General features: G+C 53.5%; 2 protein-coding genes and 2 pseudogenes across 2 annotated transcripts; 1 reads left to right on the plus strand and 3 right to left on the minus strand.

Annotated features, from left to right (window-relative positions):
• The first annotated feature begins 989 nt into the window (after positions 1-989).
• LOC120702376 (dolichyl-diphosphooligosaccharide--protein glycosyltransferase subunit DAD1-like) lies at positions 990-2,977 on the plus strand. The gene is made up of 6 exons (XM_039986145.1): positions 990-1,144; positions 1,234-1,327; positions 1,421-1,468; positions 2,322-2,409; positions 2,508-2,551; positions 2,641-2,977. The coding sequence occupies exons 2-6, from the start codon at positions 1,247-1,249 to the stop codon at positions 2,722-2,724; spliced, it is 345 nt and encodes a 114-aa protein (XP_039842079.1). The 5' UTR covers positions 990-1,144; positions 1,234-1,246; the 3' UTR covers positions 2,725-2,977.
• A 711-nt stretch (positions 2,978-3,688) lies between these two features.
• On the minus strand, positions 3,689-5,115 carry LOC120702374 (annotated as a pseudogene).
• Positions 5,116-5,358: 243 nt separating this feature from the next.
• Positions 5,359-8,204, minus strand: LOC120702373 (annotated as a pseudogene).
• Positions 8,205-8,482: 278 nt separating this feature from the next.
• LOC120702372 lies at positions 8,483-10,245 on the minus strand. Its single transcript, XM_039986144.1, has one exon. The coding sequence runs from the start codon at positions 10,204-10,206 to the stop codon at positions 8,785-8,787; it is 1,422 nt and encodes a 473-aa protein (XP_039842078.1). The 5' UTR covers positions 10,207-10,245; the 3' UTR covers positions 8,483-8,784.

Here is a 10,245-nt window from a genome sequence, read left to right on the forward strand (position 1 = left end):
ATATCATCTACATGTGATTTTTTTCTTGAATTTAGATGACTTTTTTGCCGTGATTTGCATGGGTTTTCATGAAAGTTGTGGTTTCCACCAGATATATTTAGATCAATATATATATATATCCAATATTGAAAAGATTAGCCCAGTATGATAATGATTACGATTACAGGAGAGCCAATTTAATTGATATAATATATTTTAACTATGTTAATCCGATGATTCAGATTGAAGTTTTCATAGTTTCCACGAAAAAATTAGTTTGCACCTGATATGTTCCTTTTATCAATTATATTAAAAAATATAGGAGTATAAAAAAGAAAGAAAGAGACACACGTCACGACTAGCTGGTTTATACATGCTGACTTGCTGAGTATTCATGGTTCATCCCTATCCCTCATTGGGGCTACCAGAGAAGCTCCAGCCTCGCGAGCTTATTTAAATTTAGTTTGCCAAAAACTCAATTCAAGCTGGACTATAAAGAATCAAACCAAGGTTTGTTCTAACCTGGAGCTTGCGAGCTCCAACAATCCAAGATCGAGCGATTTGATGAAGCTCAAATATTTCTGTTTGCATGGTATGTGCAGCACCGTGCTAGCTCTATTAGATATCCAATTACCAAAAAAAAACTCTATTAGATATCCAACGTTCCAAAGTTGAAATAATACACCTGGAGGCTAGAGTCTTCCGTCGGCTAGCGAGCTACTGTGTGGTACAAGATAAAATAGATACAAAATTATAATAATAACAAATATTCAGATATACTTTTCTTCTCCATTTATTTTTCTATTTGCTTATCGAATTAAATCCATCTATGATTATACACACGTCCTCTCATCTATCGTTAAAGCTGCTACCGTAAAATCGTCTCTAAATAATTAAGAACATCTCAGGCTCGGATCGACCTCGGCTCTGGATGCAGCTTGAGGTGGCAGGCTCGGTCGCGCTCGGCTCAATGACAGCCCTCCCGCGGATGGCTCGGGGCTCGCGGCTCACGGCTCACGGCTCACGGCTCAGGGTTCATCTCTTTTCCCTTCTCTCGGACTCTCTCCTCATCTCTTCCTTCCCTGGCGGCGACGACTGGGCGAGCGGCGGCGCCATTTGTCACGTCTTCGCCCAGCCCTTTGCCGGCGACGAGCGCATCCTCCAGGTATGCCCGCCCCTTCTCTTTCCTTCTGCTGCGCGAGACGGAGCACCCCGAACCCTAACAAAACTATCTGTGTTCGGATCTGAATCCAGCCACTTCTTCGAGATGCCGAGGGCCACGAGCGACGCAAAGCTTCTGATCCAGTCCCTCAACAAGGCGTATGCTGCCACACCGACAAATCTTAAGGTTTGCCCCACTTGACCTCCACTGTCACCTGCGGGTTCAGTTATTACTAGCTTGTTCTGACCCTTTTAACTCCTCGTGCTGATTTTTCTGCAGATTATCGACTTGTACGTGATTTGTGCTCTCGCTACCGCCGTGATTCAGGCAAGTTTTAACATTTCTGTCTTTGCTGTTAAGACAGATCTGAAGTCTCAAAATGAAGGCTCAAGAATTTACCTCAACAATTACTAGTGCTTACCCTAGTATCTAGAGATGTTCCTGTTGCAGATTTTCACACCTAGATAGCACAATAAATCTAGCGTCTGGTGATATTTAAAAATTCTACCTGATCAGCTTATCGTGTATACTATAATGTATCTAGAGATATTTCCTGTTCCGGATTTTCACTATCTAAGTGTAGTGTCCGGAGGTGTTTCAAAAGAACAACTTGTGGTGTATACTATCTTATATCTAGAGATGTTTCCTGTTGTGGATTTTCACTAAACTTAATATGGAAATTGTTGAAAATCTGGTAGTCATTTTTTGTAATATAACAGTGGGTAGGCAAGAGCGCACCAGATGCTTGCACAAAAATTGTTAATATGCTGATTTTCTAAAAGGCTGATGCTGTGTAATTTCTTTGATTACAACAAGCTATCAATCAAGTTGCAACTTTTGCAAATTTTTGCTCTACCTATCTGCTGGCCTCCAGATTGTGTGGGTGTGTAGTGTAGCACTGTACTTGTGCCTGGAACTAGTAACCAAATTGCTGCGTAGTTTCTTTGATTCTTTAGATGAATTACTAGTTGTTGCCTTTTAAATCTGGAATTGATTTAGCTCGACCAAAGTTCGAAGGTTAAGTGCAGCTTTTCAATACGCACTTGTTTTACCAACTGAACCTTGTTATTAAGTTTGCAACTCTTCTCTTCAATCGTTTTGTCAACCTAGCTGGGTAGCATGATAATTGGCAAATGCCTTCAGAGACTTACCATCATGCTGTTTTGTGTGGCTAAAACAGGTTGCATACATGGGATTGGTTGGGTCATTCCCTTTCAACTCCTTCCTCTCAGGTGTACTTTCATGCATAGGAACTGCAGTGCTTGCTGGTAGCAACTTCTTATCCCTTGTCAGTTAGCTCTGGTTATCCTTTTTACTTTTCGTTGCCTAGTAGATGGCCTCCACCTTTCATTATTTTTTTTTTCAGTTTGTCTCCGCATTCAAGTGAACAAAGACAACAAGGAATTTAAGGTAACTCTTGTTTCATCTTGATTTGCTAGGATCATTTTACTTTCAAAATATGGCATAACTCTATTTGCCGGAAAAAAAACTTCCTGCAGGATCTACCCCCAGAAAGGGCCTTTGCTGACTTTGTTCTGTGCAACCTGGTGCTCCACCTGGTGATCATGAACTTCCTTGGATAAGCAACTGCCGTACACCGAGTGGTTAAGATTTTGCAGCCCCAGATTTTGGTCGCTGATCAGTGTTTTAAAGTTTGGAACTGTCATAATACCGAGTATCCATATGATCTCTCACATATTACCTATGTAAAGCTAGAATTCTCGAGGAACTGTTAGTCGAATGGACAGTGTTGATCCAGTATTGACAATGTTATACTGCGAGCATTTGCGTAATTTCAAGGAAGTGAAATGGCTATGTTACATCATTTTAGCTGAAGCATTACACGGATGAGGAATTGTTGTTCCCCATGATGGAAATTTTGCTTTTATTGATACTTACTGAGAAACAAAAGTGTACATCTATGTTGGATGCCGGCGTCGAGGTCGTGGCATGGATGTTGCCAACACCTCACGATACCAAGGTGACGTGACACCCAGGAACGGAGCGTGGACTAGGGTTTTATTTCCCGACCGGTAACCGCCGGGCTCCGGTTCCGGTTTACCGGACCGGTTGACCGGTTACCGGTCGGAACCGGTTGAATTCAAATCCAAATTCAAATAAATTCAAAAGCTCCCGTGCAACCGGTTTGACCGGTTTACCGGTTGGTTTGACCGGTTTGAATTCAAATCCAAATTCAAAAGCTCCCGTGCAACCGGTTTACCGGCTGGTTTGACCGGTTTGACTGGTGGGTCTTAATGGGCCGGCCCATTTTTTCTTTCTTTTTTGATTTAACTTTAAATCCCCGCAAACTATACTAAATGAATGAATTTTTGAAAAAATTTGATACCATTAGATTCATCGCAACTTGAAGTATTTTTAGGAATTTTTTGGGAATTTTTCATTTTTTGAATTTAAATTTAAAATTTGAATTTTGGCTGGTTGGGTATCGGCCGAAACCAGAACCGGTCCGGACCGGTTTGACCGGTAACCGGTCAAACCGGACCGGTTCACCGGTAAGGTTAACCCTGGCGTGGACTGGTGATCATTTTTTTTTGTTGGAACAATAATAATGTGGACTAGTGATCTAATTTCCTGGCGTCCGGCGACACGGCAGCCCAGAACTCAGGGTCCTGCTCCAGCGCCGCCATGTGCTCCGGCGCAAGCGCCACCTCGACGTCGATGTCGCCGCTGCCGCTGTCCCGGCTGGGAAACAGCGACACCTTCCCGTCGTACTTGTTGGCCCTGCCGGTCCTCACCGCTAGCGGCTTCCCCCACCCGAAGTCGAAGCCGTACACGTCGACCCGTGGCGTGCTCGTGATCACCACGCCGCGGGCGTCGAACAGCCTGGGCAGCGACACCGTCGGCCTCGCCGTCCACGCCGCCACGCGCGCCCGGATGGCCTCGTCCGTGTGCGCGGCCACCGTGCGCCCCACCGCCTCCGCCGCCCACCCGTGCCCGCGCGCCTGCAGCTCCGACGCGCCCACGGCCTCCGTCGAGATGGCGTACACGCTGTTGCCGAAGTACACCGCCGGCAGCGGCGGCCGCAGGCACTCGCGGTTGCTAATGGCGAAGCGGCACACAGTGTCCTGGTCCAGTGCCTGCCGCCGGGCGCGGGTGACGCACCACCACAGGAGCGAGCTCAACGCCTGGAACTTGGTCACGGCGGCCGCGCTGGCCTCGTCCCCGGCCGCCAGGAGCTCCTGCCGCGCCCGCCCCTTGAGCGCCGCCAGGGACTCCGCCGAGAAGCGCAGCATCCTTTCCCGCAGCGGCGGCGGCGGCGATGGCTTCTCGATGAGCCCGGCCAGGTCAGCGTACGGAAGCAAGGCCGGGGCCAACCAGCGCTGGAAAATGGGTGTGCGCGGCGGCGGCGTTGCCGCGCCGGGGGCTCCCGGAGGCGAGAGCCTGAGGCGCGCGATCTGGGCGCACGCGTTGAGGAAGGCCCACCAGGACGTGGCGTCGCAGAGCGCGTGGTTGTACGAGAACCCGAGGAATGCGCCGTCGGCGAGCTCGGTGGCCTGGACGGCGAGGATGGGAAGCTCGTGCCCGTCGTAGTTGGTGGCGCCGTCGAGCGGACGATGGCCGGGACGTCGGCGTCGGGAGGGACGACGTCGGCCACGGAGACGCCGCCCGCGGCGGCGTGGAGGATCTCGACGCCCTGGCCGGCGCAGTCGATGAAGACGGACCAGCCGACGATGCCGTCGCTGTCGCAGTGTTGCTGGATGGCGAGGCGGCCGGCGACAGGGTAGTAGATGGCGAGCGCGTCGGCGAGGGTGGCGCCGAGGTGGTCGACAAGGTGGGCGGTGGAGAAGTGCGGCGCGGCGTAGAGGAGGCCCCTCTGCTGGTAGTCGCCGTCGAGAATGCAGACATCCCAGGAGCCGAGTGGGAGGCGCTCGCGAGGCCGAGGAGGCGGCGGCGGCTTCACCGTGCGCCGAGACACCACGAGCACCGCCGGCACCGGCATCGTTATCGTCGTGCAGGACAGGAGTGCTCCTACTACCGGAGTATCAAGCTAGTATGATCCTTACCTCTTATTTCATCTACCCATTTACACAAGGGAGTGGGATCCTGGTAGGAGCGATCGTGATCATCAGATGCATGACATTGAACAGACGAGATCGTCTGAAGCTTCGGACTCGATGATCGTTCGGGGCATTGTCTCGGTTTCGCTGCTGCAATGATCAGCTTTATTATCCCTGATGAGAGTACTTGACCAATAACAAAGAGCAACAATGGCTTCAACGATCTAATTTCTTGAATTCTTGGCCGCGTCCGGAGACACGGCGTCCCAGAACTCACCGTCTCGCTCCAGCGCCGCCATGTGCTCCGGCGCCAACACCACCTCCACGTCGACGCTGCCGCCGCCCTCGCACCCTGGAAACAGCGACACCCTCCCGTCGTACTTGGCCGGACTGCCGCTCCGCGCCGCCAGCGGCCTCCCCCACCCGAAGTCGCAGCCGTACACGTCGAACCGTGGCGAGCCCGCGATCACCACGCCGTTCCCGTGGAGCGGCCTCGGCGGCGCCGGCGCCGACACCAATGCCGGCTTCGCCGTCCACGCCGCCACGCGCGCGCGGATGGCGGCGTCCGTGTGCGCGGCCACCGCACGCCCCGCCGCCGCCACCCACCCATGCCCGCGCGCCAGCAGCTCCGACGCGCCCATGGCCTCCGTCGAGGTGGCGTACACGCTGTTGCCGAAGTACCCCGCCCGGAGCGGCGGCCGGAGCTGCTCGCGGTTGTCGATGGCGAAGCGGCACACGGTGTCCTGGTCCGGTTCCAGCCGCCGGGACGGGCGACGCACCGCCACAGGAGCGAGCTCAGAGCCTGGAACTTGGTCACGGCAGCTGCGCCGACCTCGTCCCCGGCCGCCAGGAGCTCCTGTCGCGCCCGCTCCTTGAGCGCCATCAAGGACCCTGCCGAGAAATGCAGCATCCTTTCGCGCAGCTGTGGTGGCGTCGCTGGCGAGTACTGCGTCTTGGTCAGCCATGGCAGGTCAGTGCAGGGGAGCACGATCGGCGGCGCGCCGCCGCCGTCCGGCGACCATCGTTCGAACATGGGCGCGCGCGACGTCGCCGCGCCAGGGGCTTCCGGAGGCGCGATCTCGGCCCATGCGTTGAGGAAGTCCCAGAGGGCCGCGCCGTCGGAAAGCGCGTGGTTGTGCGCGAAGCCGACGGAGACGCCGTCGGCGAGCTCGGTGATCTGGACGACGAAGAGGGGAAGCTCGTGGCCCTCGTGGTTGACAGCGCCGTCGAGCGGGAAGAAGGACCGGACGAAGGCCGGAACGTCGGCGTCGGGAGGGACGACGTCGGCGAGGGCGACGCCGTCGGCGACGGCGTGGAGGATCTCGACGCCCTGGCTGGCGCAGTCGACGGAGACGGAGCAGCCCACGACCTGCTGGCCCTTTGTCGTCGCGGTGCTGCTCGGTGGCGAGGCGGCCGGCGACGGGGTAGTAAACGGCCAGCGCGGCGGCGAGGGCGGCCTCGAGGTTGTCGACGAGTTGGGCGGTGGAGACAGGCGGCGGCGCGAAGAGGAAGCCGTACTGGAGGTAGTCGGCGGGGAGCAAGGCGAGGTCCCAGGCGGTGAGCGGGATGCGCTCGCGTGGCCGGGGCGGCGGCCTCACCGTGCGCCGAGATGCCACGCTCACCGGCGGCGACGGCATGGTTTGCTAGTACCTGCCGTCTTTTGATTAGAGGCTGGAGCAGTTATCGGTAAAATAGGCAGCTTTCCTGACATGTTCGTTTCAAAGAAAAAATACTTAATTGGTCAGTTTGTGCAAAAGACAACACGCACTGTTCTCGAAATATTATCACATTGCTTGTTTGTATGTTTGCTCTATTACACAATTTGTTTGTGTGTTTGTTTGTTGTGAAGCATGGATCAGGATGCCTATACAAACTACTCCTGGAGTTACTAATAAACTGAATTCTACAGCCTGGAGTAAGAATACAGTAGTTCGTATCTTGTCATGCTTTTCTCGGGTTTTGCAGGATTATTATTTCTCATTTTGCACATTACAGTCCAATATTTTGCACTACCTCATCATATTTTTTTTTTGAAAGAAGGCAGCAACACTGCCGCATCATTTAAGAGAGTTGTCGACACACATGAACTTCTCGACTACCTTCTGTTTATCCTTGGGAGTTGACAATGACAATTGTTTCATAATGGGTCCAAGAATACTAATGTAATATCGTAAATGTTGTTATTTCTTTCTGTCAAATTGAAAATGGTTTGACTTTAGACAAACTAAACATACTTGTGTTTTAGGACGGAGAAAACACTTGCAAAAGAGAAGTCCTTGCGAAAAGTCAAAGCCACTTGGAAGAGAAACAGCAGAAAACTTGCCTTACGTAAAGAAGAATTCTGAATGCCGTGATAAATGAGAGTCAAATCAATCGAACTGTTTTCCCATCTTACTATCCGCTTCAATTTAGTCAGCTCAGAACAGCCAGAACTACTTCTATTGAATCAAAATAACTCCAAATTCACTTCATTTCGTTTGCAAGTTATCATTGAAAGCAATCTAACACCAGTCGGGCTAAGCATTTCTTTTAATTGCCGTGAGATCCAGTCCAGCAACATTTGCACAATAGTATTTACTGCCCAACCATGAACAAATTTATCTTGCTGATTCCAGACCAACCTGACAGGAAAATTAGTAGCCCCTCCTGCTCTCCTCCCTCAAGGCTCAAACAGCTGAAGAGAATCTGGATACAAAATATTAAAAATATGCTTTCCTGAAAAATAGACGATTAGTACTAATATTGCAGAAATATATGGCTGTGTTCGGCTGGCTGGTGCTGGTGGCTGGTGCTGATTTTTTGTGAGAGAAAAGTACCTGCTGGCTGGCTGGTGCTGGTTTTGTGTGAGAGAGACACTATTGGCTGGATGCAACGAAGATGCAGCGAACAGAGTGATAGTTTGTATGAATCATTCATATACCATATTAGTGTTTTGTCCACCATCAATACCGAAAGATCATTCATTTCAATGACTTCATACATAGCGGGTAGCAGAAGTGAATACTCAAAACACCCACAAGTATCATCATGCTATTTAAGCACCTACCAGACAGTGGCGGAGGACGGAAAAAGATTAAGGTATGGCGAAATTATAAGAACCAAAAGCCACTGTCGTCCTTAAGTGCAGCGTCGCCCGCTGGCCATCGCCGCCTCCATCTATGCTCATCGTTTATTAGCAATTCGTGTCATAGACTGACAATGGCATACTTTATTTTCGTCGTGAGTGGTGATGGTTCATGTCACCGGCTGGAATCAAGGAGTGCGAGCGTGGGAGAGAGACGGTGTGACATGTCATTGGGATCGTGGCTAAAAATATTGCATCTGGCGACCAAAACAGCAACTTCTTTCCTTCAAATCAGAAACCACAACGGCAGCTACATAGTGTCTATGGGTTTTGGTGGCCGGAGCGAGGTATGGCGAGCGCCATACGTCGCCGTACCGGGCGCTCCGCCCCTGCTACCAGAAGAAGGATCATAAACATGGAGCAAATGCCCAGGTAGAGTTGGCAAAGCAGATGCATCCCCACACCAAGACACCATTTGGCGTGGCAGACCAAAGCAACAGCCTTTCTCTGCGATTCGTATGCTATGCACAGTCAATCCTACACAACACATCCAACCTTCGTCATTTCCTTGGTCGTTCAAGATGCAGAAGCTCAGGAGGCAAGGATGCAGGATCAAGCTCCCAGCAGTCCCCAGGAGGCAGCACTGATCCCTCATCCTTGGACACCTTCTTCGCTGGTATCTGATGCGAAAGCACCCCAATATCACCTTTCTGAAGGGATTGCACAGCATGAGCACCAACATCCCGGCGTTTGAAGATGCTTCTGAAACCTTCCACCTTCTCCAGATAGCCGAAGGTAGCACCATACTGCTCACTGCAACCACTGAGAAACACCACAATTTCATACCTTCCCCTCCCTGTGCTGCTTGCCTGGTCACCATGGAATGCCCAAACCGAGGCCTTCCTGGGGTAAACCCGGTACACCTCCCTCGCCACCCTCTCGCAGGTGAGAAGATGTGAGAAGACATTGACTGAATGCAGTGTCTCTGCACTCCCAACCTTGAACTGCCCACATGGTTTCCCCTCCTCGCCATCAAGCCACCGTATCTGGATGCGGAATCGGCTGCCTCGCAGCACCCCCTCTACCAATGCGTAGTAGCGCGGCATGCCATCATCATCGCTGTACAAAGCCCAGAGCTGGCCTTTCTTGAAGCACCGCTCGCCGCGGTCGGCGTCGAAGTTGTAGAAGTCAGAGTCCACCATAGCCATGGGGTCGGAATTCCCAAGAATGTTCCCCGCCTCAACCTCCTCGCCGTCTTCCTGCTCCACCTCGCCTCTGGATGACCTCTTGGGAGCCTTTGCCCCTCTCTTCTTGGCGAGCTTGAGCTTTATCTCGGCGAGCGTCATCTCCGGTTTCTCGGTCTTGGGCTTCTTGGCCGGCGGCGGCGCAGGTGTAGGGGATTCCGACCCCGCCTCCGGCGGAGGCGGAATCTCGGTGGCGAGGAAGGTCCGGTGGCAGGAGGGGCACACGAGGCGGTAGCCCACATACTTGCGCTCGAACTCGTGGAGGAGGCGGCAGCCGGCGCAGGCCGTCCAGAAGGTGGCCGGGGCGGGGGGCGGGGGCGGGGGCGGGGCAGTGAGCGCCTCGTAAGCCCCGGCGGCGCGGCCGAGCGCTTCCTCGACGGCCGCGGCGACGGCGGGGGAGGCGGCGAAGTCGTCGGGGCTGAAGCGGAGGGATTTGACGAGGGACCTGAAGTGGCGGCGGAGGGCGGAGGCGGAGAGCGGCGAGGAGGACTTGTCGTCCGGGAGCAGGAGGACGGCGTGGTGGGAGGAGTCTTCGGCGACGAGGACGTTGGCGGCGGTGGCGAGGGTGGCGGCTCGCGAGGAGGCCGGGTCGAGGAGGGCGGCGCGGCGGGCGTGCTTGCGGGCCGCGCGGAGGCGCCCCTCGGAGATCTCGGACTCGGCCAGCGCAAGGAGGCGCTCAGCCTCGGTTTCGGGCTCCGCTGAGGGGCCGGCGGGCGTGGGGGCAGGCTCGCCGGCCATCGGTGGGTGGGGAGATCGCCGGCAGGGGGTTTGGGGTTG

This window comes from Panicum virgatum, chromosome 4K (genome assembly GCF_016808335.1).
Source record: "Panicum virgatum strain AP13 chromosome 4K, P.virgatum_v5, whole genome shotgun sequence".
In the NCBI taxonomy this organism is placed as follows: domain Eukaryota; kingdom Viridiplantae; phylum Streptophyta; class Magnoliopsida; order Poales; family Poaceae; genus Panicum; species Panicum virgatum.